The sequence below is a fragment of the Geotrypetes seraphini genome, chromosome 6 (genome assembly GCF_902459505.1).
Source record: "Geotrypetes seraphini chromosome 6, aGeoSer1.1, whole genome shotgun sequence".
Taxonomy (NCBI): Eukaryota; Metazoa; Chordata; class Amphibia; order Gymnophiona; family Dermophiidae; genus Geotrypetes; species Geotrypetes seraphini.
The window spans coordinates 122,209,333-122,235,662 of record NC_047089.1 but is presented as its reverse complement, the minus strand read 5'-3'; the positions used below and the strand labels follow the sequence as shown (position 1 = coordinate 122,235,662).

General features: G+C 42.7%; 1 protein-coding gene across 6 annotated transcripts in view; it reads left to right on the top strand.

The window, feature by feature from the left end:
* Positions 1-26,330, top strand: part of TPP2 (tripeptidyl peptidase 2) — a 1,323,399-nt gene that overhangs the window by 442,668 nt on the left and 854,401 nt on the right. For all 6 annotated transcript variants that reach the window (XM_033947626.1, XM_033947627.1, XM_033947625.1 and 3 more), the window contains one exon: positions 13,256-13,371. In XM_033947626.1, coding sequence (XP_033803517.1) covers positions 13,256-13,371 — 116 coding nt within the window. The remainder of the gene's footprint in view (positions 1-13,255; positions 13,372-26,330) is intronic.

Sequence of the window (26,330 nt, the reverse complement as noted above, 5' to 3'; positions counted from 1 at the left end):
CTCTTCCTTGTTATTTTCCCTTGCGTTTCATTTATCTTTTGGTCCCCTTCCTGACCTGCCAACTCCTGGTTTTTGTCTCTTTTGTCTTCCCCTTGTGGTATGTTCCTATTGTCCTCCTCTTGTTCCTTCTCTTCGTCCTGTTCCATCTTGACTTCCCCTTGTAGTACGCTCCTCCTATCCACCTCTTGCTTTGTCTGGCTCCCTTGTTTTTTCAGGTCCTGTTGTTTGCCATTTGTGTCTTCCCAGCATGTTTCCCACTCAGTATCTTCTCGGGATACTGTCTTCTGAACCTTCGACACCAGGTCAACTGTCGGCTTTCCCCTTCTACTTAGTCTAAAGCTTGCTCTATTGCTCTTCTGACGTTATTTGCTAGTTGTCTAGTTCCCGCCGTGCTCAGGTGTAGTCCATCTCTCTTAAAGAGCTTGTTCTTGCTACATAATGTTGTCCATTATGAAGAGAAATCCTTCTTCCTCACACCATCTCCTCATGCACGTATTTATTGATTGTAGTTCTGTCTGCCTCTTCGCTTCTGCCCTCGGTACTGGCAGGATCTCTGAGAAGGCTATCCTCTGGGTCCTCATCTTCAGTTTCCTTCCTAGGGTCTTGAACTATTCAGTAAGTGCTTTCTTGTTGTAGTCTCTCCTGGTGACTATCACTGCTGTCTCTTCCGTCTCTGCTCCCTCCAGGATTCTTTCAATTCTGTCGACGATGTTCTTTGTTCTTGCTCCTGAGAGACAGGTCACTAGCCGATCCTCTCTCCCTCCTGCTATGTGACTGTCTACTTGCCTTAGGATTGAGTCTCCCACCAGGATTGCAGATTTCCCCTTTTTCAGCCTCTGCTGCGGTCGCAGGTCCATGTCCTTGGTGCACTTCGTTTCTTCTCCCTCTAGAAGTTCGTACCTCTCCCCTTCTGCCTTCCCTGACTAAAAAAATAAAATAATGAGAATAAGATCAAAAAAGAGAGAACGAATTTAAACTACAAAGAAATAACTAAATCCATTAAAAACAGGATGCCGACATCCTCAGTAACAAAACCAAACCAGACATCCTCCTTTCAGCGGTGGTGGTAAGAACCACAGAGACTGACAGATTGATGGTGGTTTTATCTTGGCTTCGCTTCCCGCCAGTGACGCTGGAAGCTTGCCGAGGCTGCTCATGTCCATAACTCCTCCTACCCCTCAGGGCCCATGAACGGTTCCACCAGGGGTAGACATGTATTCCTTGTTTTCAACACTATAAGTCAGCGACCGCAAAGACATCTGTTCTTCAATTAGTATTGGCTCCACAGCGGCGCATTTCGGAGAGAGCGTGAACTCGCAGGACTTGAGCTCAGACTTACTCCTGCAAGACATCTGACCACTATATGCTAACCCCAAGGATTGCAATTGTTAATCCACAATACCACAGGGTCAAGAATAGGTTCTCAGCAAGAATTCCTACAACCAGCTATACAGCAAGACAACTACTTATTTTTAGCCTAGTAATCCTAATTCTGTTTAGTCCTCAAAAAAACAAAGAAAAGAAAATGATGTTCCCAGGGCAAGAACTCTTGGTTTATACACAAAATATTCATGTTTCCCTTTTTTTCAGTCATTTTAGAACAATCAGGAAAGTTTGATTACTGCTCATTCATATTTCATAAGTGACCACTAGTGTCAGTCCCTGTGTAACTAACCCCCTCTTTTACTAAGGTGAGCTAACCGATTAGCGTGCGCTAAACGCTAACACATCCATAGACTAACATTCACGCGTTAGCATTTAGCGCACGCTAATTGGTTAGCGCACCTTAGTAAAAGAGAGCCTAAGTCTAATGCAGTCTCAAGGAAATCCACCACATTTTTGCACATATTGATCTCCTTTGCCAAGGTCTCTTGCAGACTTTCCAGGGAAGGATGTACAGTATACTGAATTTATCTTCAGTCTTTCCTACATATCTCTAAAATATTTTGAACCAAATCTAATAGTTCAAGTAAGGGTGACACAAGACCTAAATAAAGGTAGTAATAGCCTGAAAGGAAGGCACTATATTTGCCTGAGAGGTCACATGTAGCAGGAAACTTGTACACTGCTGTGAACTATTATGACAGCTAAGCAGTATACTAAAAACAATGTCACCAAGAACCCATACCATTGCTGTTTGTAGCTTCCCATAGAAGATATAGCCATCATTCTTAATTATCATATTCAACTGCATAAAAGCTGGACAGGAAAAAGAGCCAACATCCTGTTACCATATAGCTTCTGGATCAAAGCATTGTCTGTTTGCTAGTTGAGACTGAGCCTCACTACAACTTCAAACTCGGACAGTCTGATCACATTGGCTGTTGAGTTTTTCATTCTTAATTGTAATTGAAGTTTTGAGAACCATTATTTGGATATTTGAAATACTGAGCATCCCAGATTGCACAACACCCTTAGGGGGTGAATTGCTTGGCACTACAATTCTTCCATCCACTGGTATATGGACGATACCCATTTGTTCTGGACTGGTTTGGTAGGACTAAAGGACATAAATTTATCAGATAAGACATAATTTCTCCTTTGTCCAACATCTCGCATCAGCACATTTCTGAATTCACAAAGGATATTTCTGCATTACTACAGAACAGCGTAATAGAAGTTACCCAGCAAGAACAGCTCTAAGGATTCTATTCCAGGTTTTTTTTCTCATTCTCAAGAACATGCAAGGCCTTCAGCCTATCTTCGATCTTCGTCCTTTAAATAAATTTTTCACACCAGAAACATTCCAGATGATTTCTCTTCCCAGCAATCCTTTCTCTTCTCAGCCACATCGATTGGTTAATCACCCTGGATCTCAAAGATGCGTATATTCACATCCCAATTCATCCTGCCCACTGGAAATTTCTCAGATTCATGTGTCTCACAAAGATTACCAATACAAAGTTCTGCATTTTGGCCTATCATCAGCCCCATGTGTGTTCACAAAGTATTTGACAGTGGTAGCAGCCGACCTCTGGGTAACACATCACATGGTATTTTCCTTAACTGGTCGACTGGTTCTTGGTAGCTCACTCTCATGGGGCAGCTGTTGCTTACTATTCAAGTCACAGTTAATTCCCTCCAAGCACTGGGCTTTCTAATCAATTCCAACAAATCCAATCTGCAGCCTATGTGTTACCTCACGAATATAGGCGCACGGCTCGACACAGTCACTATAAGGGCTTATCTACCAGAAGAACATCAGGCAATTATTACTCTGGCGAATCGGATGCAACATTCTTCTGCTCTTCTGGCACACGGAGTGTTGTGCCTTCTTAGGTCACATGGCTGCATCCCTTCCTCTAGTGCTGCATGCCAGACTACACATGCATCTTGTGCAATGGCATCTCAAGCTAAATTGAAATCAGCATTTTCAGTCTCTGGCCACTTTGATTCCTTTTTCAGACAAAGTCAAAGTTTCCCTATCCTGGTGGATTCACTCTCTAGCTCTTAAACAAGGAATCCTGTTCCAGCCTCCATCTCCTCTTCTTACCATTACTACAAATGCCTCCAACAAAGGTTGGGGAGCGTATCTCAACTACCTTCAAACTCAGAGTATGTGGTCAGAAAAAGAACTCTATTTCCACATCAATCTGCTAGAGCTTCGTGCAATTTATTATGCCCTCACAGCGTTCAGCAGGTATGTGTGCAAAACATGACTTCTAATTCAAACAGACAATGTTGTATCTGAACAAATAGGGAGGTTCAGGATCCTTACCCCTTTGCAAAGAGGCTCATCATCTATGGACTTTTGCTCTCTCCCTCTCCACGGAGATACAAGCAGTGTACATTCCAGAAAAAATTAGTGTCATTGCAGATTCAATCAGTCGAAAGCTCAACTCTCACAAGTGGTCCTTAAACATGGAGGTACTACAATCCAGTTTTCACCAATGGGGCACTCCCATGATGGATCTCTTTGCTTCAGCAAACAATGCTCAAAGTACCCATTATTGCTCCCTACGATCAGCTTCTCATGCAGTCGCCAGGAACGCTTTCTCGATTCCATGGACTTCCAGTCATCTCCAAGGTTCTTCAAAAGACCATCAGAGACAAAGCTCAACTGATTTGTATAGCATCTTGGCCCAGACAGATCTGGTATTCCATCTTCTGGATACACATCCAATTCTGTTAGGGGATCATCTGTCTCTTTTGTTCCAGCGGGATACTCACCTACTACATCCCAATCTGCACAGCCTGCATCTCACAGTGTGGAGATTGAACGGGCAATCCTCGCTGATGTTCCAGTCTCATCAGCAGTAGAAACCATACTTCTTGCAGCCAGAAAGCCATCTACCAGGAAGTCGTATCAGTTGAAATGGAAACTGTTTTCCATCTGGGCAGGTCTTAATCTCCAACCTCTACTTCGTACACCACCTTCAGCCTGAGATCTCAACATTGTTTTGGGCCAGCTGATGAAGGATGCCTTTGAGTCCTTGGAATCTGCTACACTACAGTTCCTAATATGGAAAACAGCTTTTATAGTGGCAAACTGCAAGCACTGGTTATCTTTGAACCATATCTTCAATTTTTTCCTGATAAGGTGCTTCTTCGTACTCATCCAAAGTTTCTTCCAATCAGTTATTTATTTCCTTCAATGCAGCTACTCAAGGACATGCAGTTTCTAAACGAACTATATTGTCCTGGATTGTTAATTGCATCTCCGAATCACATTGGGGCACATCAAGTACGAGTGACAGCTTTATCAGTTGCAAGCTTGAGAGCAGTTCCCATACAAGATATCTGCAAAGCAGCAACTTGGTCTTCAGTTCATACATTTGCTAAGCATTATTGTTTAGACCAAAGTTCAGCACAAGACATTCAATTTGGACAATCTGTTATTTGCTTTTATTACATTTTCAAAATTAAAAAAACAAACAAACAAACTTTAATTGCCTCCTACCATTTTCTTGTTAAGGCTAGTAACTCATCATCAGGGGGGCTGCATTACCTTGCTTGTCTATCTGAGAAAGCGAAGTTTCTTACCTGTAACAGGTGTTCTCCATAGACAGCAGGGGAATGCAGCCACACTTGCCCATCCTCCATCCCCACATATCAGCTTAATTAATGAGCTAGAGACATACTGACAGGCTACGGAGGTGGAGCTCCACAGGCAAGGTGGCTGCACATGCCTAGTAGATGGGGGGGGGGGGGGGGGAAATCTATTGTAGCTAGGGGAGAGTTCCACGAGACAGGCTCAGTCCAGGGACTTCACTATCAAGTGTGGCTGCATTCCCCTGCTGTCTATGGAGAACACCTGTTACAGGTAAGCAACTTCGCTTTTCCTTCTCCTTGGCTCCAGGTGACTTTTGGATAGCAAGACAGATCTGCATAGCTGAATGGTAGTTCGGGCAAGCTTGATCCATCTCCCACTCTGCTAGGAATGTTAGTCCTTCTCTGTGGCTAGTGGGAGCCAACATGAATGTAAATCTCTGCTTATGCTGTAGACAGCACCTTGTAAACAGTTCTCTTATTGCAGTCGATTTTCACAGAAAAGTTAGGAATTCTTTGATATTAACACATACAGTCCATGTATCAGAGTTGCAAACACTACCAAGTCTTTTTGGTAACTATCTAAGAAGGAACAAAGACAGGGCTGAGACAGCTTCTCTGATTGACTGAGGTAGGACCCTAGATCTTCCTGAACCAATCAAATTTGGCTTGATGGAAGTACCATATTGGCAGCTGATGAAAAATATATCCTAGACATGATAGTCCATCATACCAGAACTGCTCATAACTGGTACAGATAATAGTGCTGCATCCCAAGTCTGTCCTAGCAGTATTTGGCTGGGAACCTCATCCCCATGTCCACACGGTGAACAATGGACAAATACTGTATTCAGAGTCTTTTCACAAACAACTTGTCCTAGGCAAAGCAGCACAGCTCCCAAAATACAACATGTTGGGAAATCTTGTAGAGACTATGAAAGTACTGCTCAGAGAATGACTCATGGCCTAATTTAGGCCTCACACCCACAAAGCAGCTAATATTTAATAATAAAAAATGCAGGGTTATGCATTTGTTCTGCAAAAACCTGAGTGAACAGTACAGTTTGAGATATGAAGTATTGTCATCGCCTGGAAATGACCAGCCATCTTCTAATGTAATCCGCCTAGAACCGCAAGGTACAAGCGGAATAGAAATCACTAATGTAATGTAATGTAAGTACTTGAAAGAAGAAATTCTTGGAGTGATGGTATCTGATATTAAGGTGGATAACAGGTAGATGACATCAAAAGCCAGAAACATGCTTAGGTGCATAGGGAGAAGATTGACCTGCAGGAAAAAGGAGATGATAGTGTTCTCTCAGGGTTTTCACAGCTTGTTGCAGGTTTTTGGATCTTGCTGCATCTTTGTCAGGTAGAAACTGACATTTCAGCCATCATGCTGTGGCTTTCTTCAGGGTACGCTCTGAAGACTGCAATGTGACTTTGGAAATAGTGGGATCACTAACTTGATTGGGAACAGGGCAGTCCACCAATTTGAATTTTGGCAGGAAAGTCAGTTGGTCAGAAATTTGAATTTTGTAAAAGTCCATAGAATGGAAAAGTCTCTGATAGGTTTAAAGATGTTCTCCCCGTGGAGCTAGGTTAGATGTTCTCTCAGGGTTTCTTTAAACCTAGCAGAGACTTTTCTATTGTATGAACTTATACAACAAAATTCTATCCATAAGAATTCCATATTACTATCTATGACATGCAGAATGTTTATTTTATTTGATTCAACTTTAACATATAGCGCAACCCTTCCTCCAATTTGATCTACTCTATCCTTGTGATATAATGCACCGGGGTGGGGAAGACCTATCATTTTGGATAGGCAGGCCTCAGAGAAGGAGTGACGGAACATCTCTCCTGCTCCCAACTTCCTTGAAAGGTACAGGAAGGAGTGGCTATACCTCCTGCCTTTTTTTGGGGTGGGGGAGGGGATGTTTTGGGAGGGGCACGGGGGTTGGCATCCCTCCTGCCTTTTTTTTTGGGGGGGTAGAGGGGAGGGGATGTTTGGGGAATAGGCGCCTGGTGTGGAGGTGGGTCTCCAGTAGCAGGAGGGAGTGGGCATCCCTCCTGCCTTTTTTGGGAAGGAAGGGGAGGTTAGTGGATGTTTGTGGGGCACCTGGCAAGAGTTGGGCCTTCATTGGCAGGAGGGAGTGGGCATCCCTCCTGCCATTTCGCTGCCGCATGTGGAGTGTTAAGGGAAGGAATTTTAAAGGTAGAGTTATACTACCATCTCCGGGGACAAAATGAGCAGACAGATGAAGAGATTAGGAAAGCTGGAGTATTGGGCAACAGTATAGTAATGGGTGATTTCAATTACAGTTCTTTCAACAATCCTTACTCATATATATAAAGGCAGAGATCTGTTTACTGACTTTGGGAACACCGTATTGCTTATCTTCTCACTAATAATGTTACTTCATAAATCCCCCAAGCTTCACAATCTTAAAATTGGGAGAAAAAGGCCTCAGTTAACGCTTCATAGGCCAAAAAAAACCCTCCCAGCTTTATCTGTGAAGAGCTTATATCATACACTATCATTAGTTCACAATCAAATTTCTGCAAAAACAGCCGTGTAGAAAAATCTTCCTGCCACATGCTATGGCAACCAGTATCAGAAAAAGTGTCACTTAGCTTTTGTTGATAGCTGGTTGTTTTCCGTTCCCACTGCAATGGTTTTCACTTGTGGCATTTCTTTCATCTGCTTCAATTTTAAGTTCAAATGCGGAGATCCTTCAGGATCATTCCTGTTTCACCTCCACGGCTTCGTCAGGAATTGTCCACATCAGCAAGAAGAACGGGTTCAACATCAAGCTAAACTCTGTAAGCTTGAGTGCTAGGGAGGTAAAATTCCTAGGTGTCATAAATAACTGCTTCTTGGAGCAACTGGTCTGGGAACCTACAAGAGGGGGAGCTATTTTAGATTTGGTCCTTAGTGGAATGCAAGGCATAGTACAGGAGTTAACTGTGTTGGGTCTGCTGGGAAATATTAATCATATCGTGATCAAATTTGAGCTGATACCGGGAGTGAGGTCGCAAAACAAATCTACTGTAGAGGCGTTTAATTTTCGAAAGGGCAACTACAATAAAATGAGGAAAATGGTTAAAAAGAAGCTAAAAGGATCAGTTGCAAAGGTTAGGACTGTAAATCAAGTGTGGATGTTATTTAAAAATGCTATCGTGGAAGCCTTGACCAGATGTATTCCACGTATCAGCAAAGGTGGAATGGAGAGCCGGCGTGGTTAAAAGGTGAAGTGAAAGAGACTATTAAAGCCAAAACCCCCCCCCCCCCCCCATAATTTAAAGAATGGAAAAAGGATCTGAATGAAGAAAATAAGGAGACAAGCACTGGCAAGTTAAATGGAAAGCATTGATAAAGACAGCGAAGAGAAAATAAGAAGAGAAATTTGCAAAAGAGACAAAAACACACAACAATTTTTTTAAGGTACATCAGAAGCAGAAAACCTGTGAGGGGCACTCAGGGAGGATAAGGCCATAGCGGAGAGACTGAATGAATTCTTTGCTTCGGTCTTTAAGAAGAAGATGTAAGTGATCTACCTGAACCGGAAATGGTTTTCAAGGGTGATGATGCGGAGGAACTGAAAGAAATCTCGGTGAATCTGGAAATTGTACTAAGCCAAATTGACAAATTAAAAAGTGATAAATCACCTGGATCTGATGGTATACATTCCAGGGTACTAAAAGAACTCAATCATGAAATTGCTAACCTGCTGTTAGTGATCTGTAACCTTTCACTAAAATTGACTATAGTACTTGAAGATTGGAGAGTGGTCAAAGTAATGCAAAAGGGTTCCAGGGGAGATCTCACTTCAGTGGTGGGCAAAATGGTGAAAACAATTATAACAAGTAAAATTTTGGAAGACATAGACAACATGATTTAATGAGACGGAGTCCGCATGGGTTCAGCCGAGGGAGATCTTGCCTCACCAATATGCTTGACTTTTAAAGTTGTGAATAAACGTGTGGATAAAGGTGAGCCGATTGATGTGTATCTAGATTTTCAGAAAGCTTTTGATAAAGTTCCTCATGAAGAGGCTCCTGAGAAAACTAAAGAGTCATGGGATAGGTGGCAAAGTTCAGTTGTGGATTAGGAATTGGTTATCGGATATAAAACAGGGTAGGGTTAAATGGTCATTTTTCTCAAAGGAAGAGATTAAACAGTGGATTGCCGCATGGATCTAAGAATTGCTGCTGCTGAGTCAGACCAGTGGTCCATTGTGCCCAGCAGTCCGCTCACACAGCAGCCCTTAGGTCAAAATCCAGTGCCTTGATTGAGTCTAGCCTTACCTGTATACATTCTGGTTCAGCAGGAACTTGCCTAAGCTTGTCTTGAATCCATGGAGGGTGCTTTCCCCTATAACAGCTTGCGGAAGAGCGTTCCAGATTTCTACTACTCTCTGGGTGAAGAACTTCCTTAAGTTTGTATGGAATCTATCCCCTTTTAACTTTAGAGAGTACCCTCTGGTTCTCTCTACCTTGGAGAGGGTGAACAACCTGTCTTTATCTAGTAAGTCTATTCCCTTCATTATCTTAAATATTTCGATCAAGGGAGAAGAGGCCCAGTTTCTCTAATCTCTCATTGTGCGGCAACTCCTTCAGCCCCTTAACCATTATAGTTGCTCTTCTCTGGATCCTTTCGAGTAGTACAATGTCCTTCTTAATGTACGGCGACCAGTGCTGGACGCAGTATTCCAGGTGGGGGCGTACCATGGCCCAGTACAGCGACATGATAACCTTCTCCGATCTGTTTGTGATCTCCTTCTTAATAATACTTAGCATTCTGTTTGCCCTTTTCGCCGCCACCGCACATTGTGCTTATGGCTTCATTTATTTGTCTACCAGTACTTCTAAGTCTCTTTCCTGGAGGGTCTCTCCAAGTACCGCACTGGACATCTTTTATAAGATTTTTGTTACCGACATGCATCACCTTGCGTTAAACCTCATTTGCCATGTTGGGGCCCATTCCTCAAGCGTGTTTGTCATGTTGCAGGTCTTCGCAATCCTTCTGTGTCTTCACTACTCTGAATAACTTTGTATCATCCGCAAATTTAATCACCTTGCTCGTCGTACCAATTTCCAGGGCATTTATAAATATGTTGAAGAGCACGGGTCTGAGCACCGAATCCTGCAGCACTCCACTCGTGATGCGTTTCCAGTCTGAGTATTGTCTATTTACCCCCCACTCTCTGTTTCCTATCCACTAACCAGTTTTTAATCCATGTGAGTATTTCACCCTCGATTCCATGGCTTGCAATTTTTCGAAGCAGTCGTTCATGCAGGACCTTGTCTAAAGCCTTTTGGAAATCCAGATATACAATGTCAACCGGGTCACCCTTGTCTATCTGCCTGTTTATTCCCTTGAAGAAGTGCAGTAAGTTCGTCAAGCAAGATCTTCTCATCAGATTGTGTCCGTCAAGGTGATCAGTGATGCGATTCTTTATCAGCACCTCTACCTTCTTCCCAGTACCGAGGTCAGACTCACAGGTCTGTAGTTTCCCGGATCTCTCCTCGAACCTTTCTTGAAGATCAGCGTGACATTCTCCATTTTCCAGTCTTCCGGAATCCTTCCTGATTTGATCGACAGATTGGCTATTAGTTAAAGCAATTCAGCCATAGTCCCTTTCAGTTCCTTGATTACCTTCGGATGAATGCCGTCCGGTCCCAGTGATTTATTGTTTTTAAGCCAATCAATCTGCCTGCATACCTTTTCTAGACTGACTTTCAACCCTGTCAGTTTCTCGTCTTCGTTTCCTGCGTATAGCTTGTCGGCTTCTGGTATTTTGTTTATATCCTCTTTGGTAAATACAGACAAAAAATGTGTTCAGTTTGTCGGCGATGGCTTTGTCCTCCTTTAGTAGTCCCTTTATTCCATGGTCATCCAATGGCCCCACCGCTTCCTTCGCGGGTCGTTTTCACCTTAATATATCGAAAGAACTATTTGAAATTTTTTTGCCTCCTTGGCTATTTTTTCCTCGTAGTCTCTTTTGGCCCCTCTTATCTCCTTATGGCACCTTTTTTGATGTTTATGTTTTTTCCAGTTTTTGACCTTATTAATGATCTAGAAATAGGAATGACGAGTGAGGTGATTAAATTTGCAGATGACGCTAAACTGTTCAAAGTTGTTAAAACGCATGTGGATTGTGAAAAATTGCAAGCAGACCTTAGGAAATTAGAAGACTGGGTGTCCAAGTGGCAGATGAAATTTAATGTGGAGAAATGCAAATTGATGCACATTGAGAAAAATAACCTGAATCACAGTTATCGGATGCTAGGGTCCACCTTGGGGGTTAGCGCCAAGAAAAGGATCTGGGTGTCATCGTAGACAATATGATGAAACCTTCTGCCTAATATGTGGCCGTGGCCAAAAAAACAAACAGGATGCTAGGAATTATTTAAAAAGGGCTGGTTAAGATTAGGAATGTTATAATGCCCCTGTATTGCTCCATGGTGTGACCTCATCTGGAGTATTGCATTCAATTCTGGTCTCCTTATCTCTAGAAAGATATAGTGTCACTAGAAAAGGTTCAAAGAAGTGCGACCAAGATGATAAAGAGGATGGAACTCCTCTCGTATGAGGAAAGACTAAAAATGTTAGGGCTCTTCAGCTTGGAAAAGAGATGGCTGAGGGGAGATATGATTGAAGTGTACAAAATCCAGAGTAGAGTAGTACAAATAGATCAATTTTTCACTCCATCAAAAATTACAAAGACTAGGGGATACTCAATGAAGTTACAGGGAAATATTTTTGAAACCAATAGGAGGAAATTTTTTTTCACTCAGGAATGGATTGCCAGAGGTTGTGGTAAGATCAGATAGCGTAGCTGGTTTTAAGAAAGGTTTGGACAAGTTTCTGGAGGAAAAGTCCATAGTCTGTTGTTGCAAAAGACATGGAGGAAGCCACTGCTTGCCCTGGATCGGTAGAATGGAATGTTGCTACTGCTTGGGTTTTGGCCAGGTACTAGGTACCTGGATTGGCTATCGTGAGAATGAGCTACTGGGCTTGAAGGACCATTGGTTTGACCCAGTAAGGCTATTCTGATGTTTTTATGTTCTTATCATGTGATGCATGAGGAGGAGCCTAAGGCCTTTGGTATCTGAGCCAATCAGGGCCTTAGGTCCTCCCCGTGCATCACATGATGCACCAGGAAGGGGAAGAGCTGCTATTGGAGTGGCGGGCCTCCTGAGTGGGATGGACTGAGTATCCCTCCGGCTCCAACTTCCTTGAAAGGTTCGGGGGACCTCCGGTGGCAGGAGAGAGTGGGCATCCTCTTGCCTCTTTTTTTGGGGAAGGGAGGAGTGTAAGGGATGTTTGGGGGGGATGCCTGATGCGGAGTGGACCTTCGGTGGTAGAGGGAGTTGGCATTGTTTCTGTTTCACTGTCACAGGGAGTGGTGTCAGCATGGCAGGAGGGAGTGGGTATCCTTCCAGTTTTTTTTCTCATATGGGGGAGGGGATGCCGATTTTCGTTAGTATAGGGGGATTCCTGGTGCCGTATTCACCAGGGGTTGTTGGGGAGGGCCTTCATCAGCAGTGGGGTGATTTTTTTATTTTTTTAATGGGATAGATATTTTGCTTGTGTAATTCACGCAAAATATCTGTGCTATTTAAAAAAAAAAAATGAACAGACCTGTTTGTTTTTTTTCAGATCTTTAAAACCCTTGCCTTTTTTTTGTGTGCCAAGTGATGTTAGTGTATCAATCACTTAGCTAGTTTGCATGAGGTTTTAGCTAATTTGCATTGCTTTTTTGGAAAATGAGCAATCGAGGGGAAAAACACGTGTTAAGATGTTTTGAGCATCGGGTTGGCAAATGCAATTGTCGGTGAAGCAATCAAAACAGGTTTAACGAGATCACTGGCTTTAGTGCCTCTGGGTCTCAGTGTTTTATGAATTTCTACTTAAAAATAAGAAAAAAAGACAATGTTCTCTTTTACAAAAAATATGCTTTTCTTCGATTCTTTTCTATTTCTTTTTCTAGCTTGGGCTTTCTCCTTTGAGCTGTTTTTATTTATTATTTTAGATAGACTTCTCTTCAATTTATATGAATCTAAGCTATGTGGTTTTAGGGGAAGCCATCCTGCATGTTTGAAAGCTTTCCTTTAATGTTATGAAAAATGATGTTCACTCATGTGATGAAATAATTTATGGCTCATGTAATGTCAGCAGAGCAACAATTGTCTGTAAACAATCTGCCTTTCTTTTGTAAATACTTAATTGAAGAGATTGTCTCTTTTATTTTAGGAGTCAAAGCTAATGGCATTCGTTACACAGTGCATTCAGTAAGAAGAGCTTTAGAAAACACTGCACTGAAGGCTGAAAATATTGAAGTGTTTGCACAAGGACATGGAATTATTCAGGTACTCAAAGGACAATCATAAATATTCCAGCTTTATTTTTCTTTGGTTTTTTTGTTATAGTGAATTTGTAATACAAGATGTCATCAGTATTTTTCTTCAGCTTCACAGGTATCTAGTGTAGTTTTTATTATTAATGATTTTGGAAATAACTGGATAGCAAATTGTGATCACAAGAAGATCACACAGAGGAAAAACCTCTAGTGAATAGTATTGTACAGTAAAAATGAGATTTAAAAACTATATAGAAGGTAACTAATGAAAATGTAAAGGGTAATATTGAACTTGCTGCGGTATGCAGCTTGTAAGCCTCTTCCAACCACGGGCTAACCAAACTCTGGATAAAAATATTCATTGCCGATAACTACCGTATTTTTCACACTATAAGACGCAGCTGACTATAAGACGCAGCTGACCATAAGACGCACCCTAGATTTAGAGGAGGAGAACAAGAAAAAAAACATTCTGAACCAAATTGTGTACTAATATATACCAGGCTCTGCACCCAGCCCCCCTCACTCCCTGACAGGCTTTGCACCCAACCCCACACTCCTTGCCATGCTTTGCACCCTGTCCCCCCTTCTCTGCCAGGCTCTGCACCCTGTTGCCCTGCCCTGTAACCTGCCCCCCCTCACCCTTGGAGGTCTAGACCAACATCTTACAATGCATGCTCAGATAGATACTATAGTGCACTGTTCTTCAACTGCCGGTCCGCGGACCGGTGTCGGTCCGCAAAATGTTCCTGCCAGTCCGCACAGGGCTGGCGAGATTGACACCGTTAAATTTCCAGCCCCGGTGGTGTTGGCGGAAATCTGCTGTTCCTCCCAGCCTCGGGCGATCAAGACAGGCTGCTGACATCAGGCATTCCCTCTGTGAGTCTCGCCTATGTGAAAACAGGAAGTTGAAACAAAATAGGCGGGACTCAGAGAGGAAAGGTCCTGATGTCGGCAGCCTGTCTTGATCGCTGCCCCTGCTGAGTTGCCAAAGAGGGCCGCGGGGAAAGTGCAGGTAGAAGGGAGATGGTCAGGGGGGGGGGGTTCAGCATGTGGATTGGGACCATGAGCAGGGTCTGTGCTGAGAGTCTGCCCATGTACAGGATGCAGCGGGTAGGGGCCTCTGGCTCGTCTAGGGTGGCAGGGCCTGCGGTGCAACGGTGTTTTTGCCGGCTTGGGGGCCACAAAGCAAGATCATGGGGAGCCTTCGACAGTGGTTGTCTCCCCTCCCAGCAGCTCTCGTAGTTACCAGGGCAGTGATTCACTTCAGCAACTTCACCTTTCCTCGGAGGCGGAAACGGACCCAAGGCTGCCTAAGCAAATCACTGCTGCAGGCAAGTACTGAGAGCTGCTGGAAAGAGAGGAAGCCACTGTTGGAGGCTGGGAAGCTTCTGGATAAAGGGAAAGCTGCTACTGGACATGGAGGGAGGTAGAAGGTGAGATGCTACTGGGAGGGGAGGACGGAAAAGGGATGGGAAGAGAGTTAATGTTGGATAGGGGGGAGGAGGGAAGGGAGAAGGAAAAAAGGAAGGAAACAGCTGGCAGAGAGATTACAGGAGGGGAAGGGGTCAGGGTGGAATGGAGAGATCAGATGAGGGAAAGGGGAGAGAAAGAGGAATGAGAAAATAGAGAGAGATTGATGCTGGAAAGGGGGTCAGCAGAAAAATGAGAGAGGGATAAAGATGCTACATCTGGTGTAGGACAGAGAAAAATAAAGAAAGCAGTGAAGCTGGAATGAATGATGTAAAAAGGAGAGAGGAGGCACAGGCTGGATGGAAAGGGGAGAGGGGCATATAAAGAAATCAGATACATATGGAAGGGGGAGAGGGCAGACAGTGGATGGAACGGGCAGATGCTGGTTTGAAGAGACAAGGCAGACGCTGGAAACAAAAGAGTGAAAAGAAGATGAAAGCAGAGACCACAAAAGGTAGAAAAAAATCATTTTATTTCTATTTTGTCATTAGAATATATCAGATTAGAAATATATATCCTGTTAGAGACATAACTGGGGACTGCAAAGCCCAGGCAGTACTTCTGTAGCTTCCAGCTGGTTTAGGGCTCTCTGTGACCAGGGGGCACTCCCCTAACACTATGCCTGTCATGTGTTACTACAGTATTCTGTTAGCATGATATTTCTGTGAAGCATTCTGTTATAACTTGGCTTGTTCATTTTTCTTGATAGTAGAGGAGATATATGTGAAGAGGAGGGGAGACAGGGGTTTTGTTGGTCCTTTTTCTGTATATTTATATTTATAAAATGACAATTGTACAGAATATTGCTTCTTTTTATACTTTAATAAAATACGTTCAATATAAAATCATAACTGAGGCTTGTGCGGATGGGATCAGATGGTTTGCGGGGACCGAGCTTGCGGAGACAGGGCGGAAATATGTTTTTTTTATTTCGGTCTTAGTAGTTTGCCGGTCCACAAAATAATTATTTTATTTCTGCCGATTATTTTATTTCTGCCAGTCCACGGGTGTAAAAAGGTTGAAAAACACTTCTGTAGTGCGTAAATGCCACTTCATGTTATGGAAATTGTGAACAATTAGATCTTATTTTAAATTTACTGCTTTTAGATTACTGGTTCAATCGTTACTACTGAGTCTTCTTGATTATTGTAATATTATCTATCTAACAGTCCCCAAGAAAGAATTGGCAAGACTTACAATAATACAGAAAACAACGGTCAGAATGATTTCTGGCCTGAAGAAATTTGATCATGTTACACCCTTTTATTTCGAATTGCATTGGCTGCCAATGGAGGCCCGGGTATTGTTTAAACTAGGCTGTTTCTATTACAAGGCTGTTTATGGTATAGCTCCTTCTTACTTAGTCAATAGATTTTCTTTAGCATCATACAGACATAGTAGAAGAACTCATCCTTTGTTTAATTTTCCATCTGTCCAGGGTTGCAGGAGTAAGAAATTTCTTTATCATACTTTGGCATCTCTCCTTGGCTGCTGTCTATCTTTATGTCTCTCTCCCTCCTTGGCTGATGTCTGTCTTTCTGTCTGTCTCTCTCCTTGGCCGCTGTCTGTGTGTCTGTCTGCCTTTCTGTTACTCTCTCTCCTTGGCCGCTGTCTTTCTGTCTCTCTCTCTCTCTCCTTGGCCGCTGTCTTTCTGTCTCTCTCTCTCTCTCCTTGGCTGCTGTCTGTCATTCTGTCTCTCTCCTTGACTGCTGTCTGCCTGTCTTTCTTTCTGTCTCTCTCTCTCTCTCTTCTTGGCCGTTGTCTGTCTTTCTTTTTGTCTCTCTCTCTCCCTCCTTGGCTGCTGTCTGTCTGTCTCTTTCTTTCTGTGACTCTCCTTGACCACTTTCTGTCTCTCTCGCTCTCCTTGGCTGCTGTCTGTCTTTCTGTCTCTCTCTCTCTCTCCTTGGCTGCCATTTTGTATCTTTCTCTCCTTGGCCGCTGTCTGTGTGTCTGCCTTTCTGTCTCACTCTCTCTCTCTCGCTCTTTGTGTGTCTGTCTGTCTTTATTTCTCTCTCTCCTTGGCCGCTGTCTGTGTGCCTGTCTTTCTGCCTCTCTCTCTCCTTGGCCGCTGTCTGTGTGCCTGTCTCTCTCTCTTTCTCTCCTTGGCCGCTGTCTGTGTGTTTGTCTTTCTGTCTCTCTCTCCTTGGCTGCTATCTGTCTGTCTTCTGTCTCCCTCTGTCGCTCTCTGTGTGTGTCTTTCTTTCTGTCTATCTGTCTGTCTCTCTCCTTGGCAGCTGTCTGTCTTTCTTTCTCTCTCTCTCACTCTCTCTCTCTCTCTCCTTGGCCGCTATCTGTGTGTCTTTCTGTCTCTCTTTCTCTCCTTGGCCGTTGGCTCACTAAATTTATTTGGCTGGGAAAAGCTGTGAGAATTGCTTTAGTATCTTTGCAAAAACCATTTGAGGCGGGTGGGGTAAATTTTCCTAACTGTTATAGGTATCATCAAGTCTATATTATGCATCAGGGTATGTATTGGGTCCTTCCTTAGCTCATGGAAAATCTTCCAGATTGGTTATGGTTAAGTCACGTTCTAAGTATCAAGTTTCCAAGATTATATAAGGAGAATAGAATTTTGATAGACACATGGCTGACAATAAAATATATTAATAGTTTGACACTTATTCCAATCCTAAAATCCACCTGCCAGTCCCTTTGGCTGAAGTCAAAGATTCAAATTGGTGGGATTAAGGTTATTTGGAAGCACTGGATGAAGGCAGGTGTATGCACTTTGGATGATGTAATGTCAGATGGTAAGCTGCTTGACTTTTCACTATTGCAACACAAATTTGTTCTTAATAAATCACAAAATTACAGATGGTTGTAGTTGAAACAGGCCATTCAGGAGGGGTTCCCTGAGTGGAAAAATCTTACAATCAATATAGCTTAAGAACATAAGAAGTTGCCTCCGCTGAGTCAGACCAGAGATCCATCTCGCCCAGCGGTCCGCTCCCGCGGCGGCCCATCAGGCCCATTGCCTGAGCAGTGGTCCTTGACTATTTTTATAATCTATCTCTACTCCTATCCCTATCCTTAATTCTTATCTGTACCCCTCAATTCCCTTGTTCTCTAGGAACCTATCCAAACCTTCTTTGAAGCCATGTAACTTGTTCTGGCCTATCACAGCTTCTGGAAGTGCGTTCCACATATCCACCACCCTTTGGGTGAAAAAGTACTTCCTAGCGTTTGTTCTAAACCTGTCTCCTTTCAATTTCTCTGAGTGCCCCCTTGTACTTGTGCTTCCCCATAATCTGAAAAATCTGTCCCTGTCCACTTTTTCTATGCCTTTCAGGATCTTGAAGGTTTCTATCATGTCTCCTCTAAGTCTCCGCTTCTCAAGGGAGAATAGCCCCAGCATTTTTAGCCTATCAGTATATGAGAGGTTTTCCATACCCTTTATCAGTTTAGTTGCTCTTCTCTGGACTCCCTCGAGTACTGCCATGTCTTTCTTGAGGTGCGGTGACCAATACTGGACACAGTACTCCAGATGTGGGCGCACCATTGCGCGATAAAGTGGCAGGATGACTTCCTTTGTCCTGGCCGTGATGCCCTTCTTAATGATTCCAAGCATTTTGTTTGCTTTCCTTGAGGCTGTGGCGCATTGTGCCGATGCCTTCAGTGTTGTATCAACCATTACTCCCAGGTCTCTTTCAAGGTTACTTACCCCCAGCAGTGATCCCCCCATTTTGTAGCTGAACATCGGGTTCTTTTTTCCTACATGCATGACCTTACACTGCAGGGAGATCTCCCATGGCTGCTTATTAATGTGTACAAAATCAGTATTCCCGGGGCAGAGCTGGTTGGAGTTTGTATATCTTATAAGGGCTTTTGAATGTGGCTTGCCGATCTTATGTTTTAAAGTGGACTTTCTGGGGCACCAGGCCGCTCAGTGGTATAAATTAATATCTGGATTTTTGAATAAGAAACCGAAAACTGGTCTTCGTGACATTTGGAGCATTAAGATTAAGCATCAGATTACTGTGTCTCAATGGCCACAAATTTGGACTTGGAGGATGAAATGTACGGTGTCAGCTCTATGAGACAAACTTGGTTTATTAAATAGAGCTTTCTGGACCCCTGTTCATTTACATAAATTAGATAGTTCCAAGTCTAATAGATGCTGGCATTGTCATCTTGAAGCTGGGACTTTGGATCATTTACTTTACTATTGTCCCTTGATACTGCAGTTTTGGAGGTCTATTTGGGACCAAGTAAATAATATGTTAGAGAATCCAGTGGCTTTATCTTATGATACTATTTTATTTGGTACACTTAATGAGAGCTAAAAGCCAATTATCAATGAGAAATAACAAGCTTCTATTAGTAATGACAGGGGTTGCCATGCAGCTTATTTTAAGAAATTGGAAAAACTGGGATAGGTTGAATTACTCATTTTGGTGGGAATCCCTGTGTTATACTTATAAAATGGAACGTTGCATGACCATTCAACTGGGACGCTTTAAGAATTTTATGGATGTTTGGTAGCCATTGGCTAAATACTATAAAGAAGAATAATTGATTTGTATTTTAAAGACAAATAAACATACACATCTTTGGGGGGGGGGGTGTAAGGGAATGGAATTGGAATTGATCCAAGGATTTTATGAATAGTTTCATGAAGGTTTTGATATATTTGTTTATTAGCTGGGCGGGTGGGGGAAATTTCTTTGTGCAGTAATAGTTGTAAGTTTTGTTGTGCATTTGTAGTTTGAAAAATCAATAAAGAATTTTTTTTTTTTTTTAAATAACTTTCTGATGAGGAGGGGTATGGAACAAAAATCCTCTGGACAGAGTGGAAGAGTTCATCCACCACTGAAGCGACTGTTGAAGTGAAGGAGTGACTGTAATTTGTTGAGAGAGTGGGTCGAACGCTTGAGACCACTGAGATGCAAGAGTCCACTGGGGTATCCTGAGATGAAGTCTCGCAAATGGAGTAACATGTACTGTGGAAGCCATGTGACCTAGGAGTACCATCATTTGTCTGGCTGAGATTGATGGCTGATAAGTCTGAGTGCAAAGCTGAATCAAATTGTCTTGCTGCAGTAGAAACGCCCCGAGATGAATAGTGTCGAGCAGAGCTCGTATGAATTGTAGAGTCTGAGATGGCTGAAGTTAGGATTTGGGATAATTGATTTTGAAACCCAACTTTTGAAGGAAGAGAATTGTCATGCAAGTTGCTACTGTCACACGTTACGAGGTAGGGTCCTTGATCAGCCAATCGTCTAGGTAAGGAAAGATTTGAAGGCCCTGAGTCCTTAGTGCTGCTGCCACTACCACAAGGCACTTGGTGAATACTCTGGGAGAGGATGCAAGGCCAAATGGTAGTACTTTGTATTGAAAAAGGTGATGAGCCACCTGGAAATGGAGGAATAGCCTAGGGACGAATGCACTGGAATATGAGTCTAGGCTTCTTTCAGATCCAGAGAGCATAGCCAGTCATTGCAATCTAAGAGGGGGATATAAAGTGCCAGGGATAACATCCAAAACTTTTCCTTCACTAGAAACTTGTTGAGACCCCTGAGGTCCTAGACTGGACGAAGACCGCTGGTCTTCTTCGGAACAAGAAAATACCGGGAGTAAAACCCTAAGTTCCTCTGTCCTGGAGGAACCTTTGCGATGGCATTGAGAAGGAGAAGGGATTCTATTTCCTGAAGAAGTAAGGACGTCTGCTGAGGGTGAAAAGAAGACTGTTGGAAGATGACCCAGATCAATGAAGAGAGTATTCCTCTCGAATAACTGTTAGCACCCAGAGGTCTGTTGTAATAAAGTTGAAGCTGTCCTCCAATGGGTTGAGGGAGAGGCTGGGATAAAGGAACAGCGGCTATGCTCTCGAGAAGCATGTCAGAAAGACTGAGCAGGCTTCTGTGGAGCTGCGGCCTGGGTTTTTTGAGGACGCTGTTGCTTCTGTTTCTTCTGCTGTGGTCTAGTAGGAGCAGCAGGTTTGGAAGAAAAATGCCTCTGATAGGAAGACTTAAAAAGCTTGGAAGTTGAAGGCTTAGACTTGGAATTAACCAAAGCATCCCAATGTTTCTCATGATCCGTGAGCTTTTGGGTAGCATTTTCAATAGTATCACCAAATAGCTCATCACCCAAGCATGGAATGTTAGCCAATCTATCCTGGAGGTTGATATCCATATCAGAGACTCTGAGCCATGCCAGACGTCTCATTGCCACTGAGATTCTGGAAGACAATTGAAAGGCATCATAAGCCGATCTCGCCATATACCTTCTAGCTAAGGCAAGGTTGCAAGAGATGTGATGAAAATCCTGTAATTGCTGTGAAGGAATGTGCCTATCAAAAGAGGACAATTTCTTAACCAGATGTTTGACATAACAGGAAATATAGAAATTGTAGTTTAGGATTCTGTTAGCCAGCATGGAGTTTTGATATAGGTGACAGCCAAACTTGCCCATAGTGCGCCCTTCACGTCCTGGGGGCACTGAGGCATAAACCCTGGATGGAGTAGATTTTTTCAAAGTAGACTCTATCACCAGGGACTGATGCTGAAGTTGTGGTTTGTCAAAACCAGGAGAAGAGATAATTTTGTATAAAGAGTCTAATTTTCTGGGAGCTACAGTAATGGTAAGGGGGATTTCTCAGTTTTTAAGAGTCTCTTTGAGAATACCATGTAATGGTGGTCGTAGAAGTTCCTTACGAGTTTCATCATAGTCCAATGCCTGTAAAATTTAGCACTATGAGCAGTATCGGCTTCTAATTTGAATGGAAGCTCTTTGCCCAATTCCTGAATGAATTTTGTGAAAGAAAGTCTTTCGGTTGGAGACTTAGCTCTGTGAGGAGACTTTTGAGGAAAGTAATGTCATAAGCCTCTGTAGCAGACTTAGGGACATCATCTGCTGAGTCAGACTGTTAGGATCAAAGGAGACAAAAAGTTGAGGAGATGTAAGCAGTTTTTAGTGACGTGTACCTGGGACTTTGAAATGTGACATTCACTGTAGTACCCCCTTGCTCTGCTATCCTGAGTTCAGATGTTCAGATGTCTTGCCTTCAAGGAAATGACACCTATGAAGAAATCCCCCCCCCCTCTTGAACATATCACTGAATTGGAAAAGTGCTTTGAGTTTCTCTCAGTACGAGAGCACCGGAACCGTTTGGCATTCTGCCGGTACCATCAGTGCCTTGTCTGGTCTCGGCGAGGGCAACAATCAAGAGGATGCACACCTCAATGTAGGAGAAGCCAGGCGTCACTTGGTCGGCATCAAGGGACTCGATGCAATGGTGACCTGCGAAACCTGTTGGGAAGCTGGCGGCTTTTTAGTTGGCTTACCCAATGAAGCAATGTCCCCTAACATCGATGTTGAAGGCTGCGATATTGTGTCGGTGTCCATACCAGTTCCCCCCCCCCCCCCTTGTCATTCCCCTTTTCATTCTCTTTTCTTGATTTTATTGTAGTTCAACCCTTTTTCCTCTCATTTTTTGTTTGTCCGTCCTTGTATTTTTTTTTTTAACTTTGTATTACCATTTTATATTGTAAATCGCTTAGCATTCAAGAAAGGCGATTAATCAAATATTTATTAAATTTGAAACTTGTCCGAGTCAAAAAAGTCTTTTGGTGAAGGAGTGTGTCAGGACCGATGGAGTTGAGTCCTGTGTTGGTCCGATGAAGATGATGTATGATGTGACTTCATTTTACGCTTGGAAGAGCGGAAAGGAAAGCGGTGTTTACGCTTCAAGGAAGCTGAACGATGCTGAGCAGACTTGGATTGTCAAGAGGATGAAGAACACTGATGTCTGGAAGAGCTGGATCAACATCGTGATGGAGAACAGGATCTGCTAGGAGACATGCTGTTTTTAATGTGCGGAACATAAGTGTGGTATCAGAGATCCAATATTCATACTGTAGAACCTGGTGGCCTTATGCTCAGGCTGGATCAGTACCAATGGGAGTCAGTGTCGGAGCAAGAAGATTGAACATATCACTGAATTGGGAAAGTGCTTCAAGTTTCTCTCAGTATGAGAGCACCGGTACCGTTTGGCATTCTGCCGGTACCATTAATGCCTTGTCTGGTCTCGGCGAGGGCGCCAATCAAGAGGATGCACACCTCAATGTAGGAGAGGCCAGACGTTACTTGGTCGGCATCAAGGGACTCGATGCAATGGTGACCTGCGAAACCTGTTGGGAAGCTGGTGGCTTTTTAGTTAGCTTACCCAATGGAGCAATGTCTCCCGACATCGATGTTGAAGGCTGCGATATTGTCTCGGTCTCCATACCGGTGCTGAACAATTTTTCTTGGAGCTTTCGACACTTGTACATTTCTGCAGGGTAGAACACCGTGCGCAGGATTCAACATGGTATTCCAGGCCAAGGCACTGTAAGCACCAACTATGAGGATCAGTGACAGAAATTTGCCGTTGGCACCTGTAACACTTTTTAAACTCAGTCATCAGCCGGGACATTGATGGAAATACTGCGTCAGCTAAAGAAAACAACAAGGCCTCAACGGGCAAAGCCTGCGAGGTGAGAATAGCGAGGAAAAATTATCCTAAACTGTTTCTTATGCTTTTTGGGGGGGTTTAAACACAAAACACATATCTAAAATATGAATAAAAAAATATGACTAAAATATACACGTGAGCGGGAAGGCAAAAATTGAACAACGTTCAAAAAACATAACTTCTTAGCTCCACGGAAAACTAAGAACTGAGGAGCTGCGAACGGCGTTGGGTGGGAAGGCAATCACGTATGCGCAGTGCGGGCAGTTCGCAAACTTTCTCAAGTTCTTAAAGTGGCAATGCACTTTTAAATCTGTCCGTATCGAGGTTCCGTAGATCAAGTCACCCACATGTGAGTATTTGCTGCCTGCTTGTCCTGGGATAAAGTAAGTTTTGGGTAGGTTTTAGAGGGCTCACTATACAATGTAAGTAGTTTTAAGTAACATATACTTGGAACTTTAAAATGTGACATTCACTGCAGTATCCCCTAGAGTGCCCCTTTGCTGTGCTCGGCTCTCTGTGAACAGTTTGCTAAGAGTGCTGGCTGCTTTGAATCTGAAAAGCTTTCTTTTGTGCATTTTTCATGTGGATGTCTTTATGTTTGAGTATGGCCAAAATGTCTAGAAAGTTCATTTTCAAAAAAAAAAAGAAGATGATAGACGTCTTGTTGTTTTGAAAATAGACATTTTCTCTACTGCAGGCATGTCCCACTTTGAACATGTCTTTGATCTACTTTTTCCAGCCAAAAGTGCTGGTGATCTACCACCATGAAAATTAAGTTTCAAATTAAATTTTAACCCATTAAAGTTGGAATATTCCCTCCCCCCCATTTTAATGAACTTTCTGCCATTTACTTGGCTGTGATCAGCTGATAAGCAAAAACAAAACAGAGAGACCAAGATCCAGTAAGAACTGTGAGGGGAAATGGAAAGTACATTTTTTCTTAAAGTTTTATTGAGTAATAACTTTCTTTAACTGTCTCAATAACTTTCTTTAACTTTTATTGAATAATTTGTGTTAAATTTAGTATTGATCCAGGCTGATCTTGCACAATCTTTAATATTTTGCTCTTGCTCATTAGTGAGACGTCTGAGCCTGAATTTCACCCACCAGCTTTTTGGTCATCTCCCCTCTCCTTCAAAAACTTATTCCATTCAGTAAATGACCAAATCTTTGCAGAAATTTGTGCCTACTTAGCCACCTTACATTTGTGTGCAAAATGATTTCTGCTGTCCCTTCATCAGAATATTGTGTGAGGGCCAGTCTAAAGGAATCCTGGAGATGTTTATCTGTCATGTTGGAACGTTGTGCACTCTGTCATTTTCAGATGGGAAAACGCAGATTCACATAAATAACTTGAACCGAAACAGGAATGTACAGCTTCACTGCATCTTCTCAAGTTTGTCGCTAGTCACTAGCTTCCAAACTTGCTTAACAGAGGTCTTGAGAAAAATGTAATTTTTAAGAGTTAATATTTCATTTTCAAGAGTTGGCTTGTTCAATGAGTAATTTTTACTGATAGTGGTTGCAGTTTCTTTAATTTCCACATCTACTTTGAATGGGTATGACAAGTACTCCACAACTGTTCCAATTTTTTGGAAGTCACAATCTATTTTTGAATTCCTGGATAACAGAACAGATTTCTGTCACATACTTCTTATTTTGAAAAACAAAATTTGGATATTGTCCCAGATGGTCCTGCATATTAGGAAAATGACCAAAAGTGTTGTTTGTAAGGTCAGTCATCATTAGTTCAAATTTGATCTTATAGGATGAAACTGTACTCATCATATCGACAATGCGCTATTTTCTCCTCATAGTCCTTTTTGGTATCCCTCACCATTTTGTGATATTTCTTCTGATCATCGTTATGTTTGTTCCAAGCTTTGGTTGTTTTCGTGTGTTTCAGTTTTTTAAGAGAGTCCTTCTTTTCTTTTATGGCTTCCTTCACCTGTCTGGTAAGCCCTGTGCTTCCCTCTATATAACCAGTCTGCTGAATACCCAAACAGAACTAAGAAGTGCTAATTATAACAGTAACAATACTCCAGACAGACTAACAGAGCAATACTGTTGGAAAGTGCAAAGAAAACCCCTTCAGCAAAGGTCCCCACAGCTCGCAAGCTATACCAGCTGAGCCAAAGCTGGTGTTTTTTTCAATCTCCCTGATTCTAGAAAAATACTAGAACCCGCAGAAAAATCATACTTCACATGAATCCCGAAAGAACAGACTGACAGGGTGGGGACTGTACCGGTCTAGAGAGTCTAAAAAAAATAAAATTAACAGGTAAGAACCTATTTTCATGCCTGGGGCAAGATACCAGCCCTTATAATATGGGAAATCTGTACATGAAAATTACACAAAGTGTGCAGAATTTCTCCAGGACTTATAAACTGATGTATTGTATGGAGAAAGTGGAAACTGGGGGGGAGAGAAGGAGGAAAGAAAGGAACGGGTAATTGGAGAAAACTGTAAAACTTTTGTTATATGGAAGTGTTTTATTTGTGTACAGCATATATATTGGTATACCAAATGATTGCTAAGGATTTGATGATCTGAATAAATAAAATATTTTTTAAAGCAGTACTCAGTGATTCCTTTTTCTTCTCCCTTGTGTATTATACATAAGAACATAAGAATTGCCGCTGCTGGATCCGACCAGTGGTCCATTGTGCCGAGCAATCCACTCACGTGGTGGCCCCCAGGTCAAAGACCAATGCTCTAAATGAGTCCAGGCTCACCTGCGTACGTTCCAGTTTAGCAGGAGCTTGTTCAACTTTGTCTTGAATCCTCGGAGGATGTTTTCCCCTATAACAGACTCCGGAAGAGCGTTCCAGTTTTCTACCACTCTCTGGGTGAAGAAGAACTTCCTTACGTTTGTATGGAATCTATTCCCTTTCAACTTTAGAGAGTGCCCTCTCATTCTCCCTGCCTTGGAGAGGGTGAACAATTTGTCTTTATCTGCAAGTCAGTATTTTGAATGTTTCGATCATGTCCCCTCTCAGTCTCCTATTTTCAAGAGAAAAGAGGTCCAGTTTCTCCAATCTCTCAC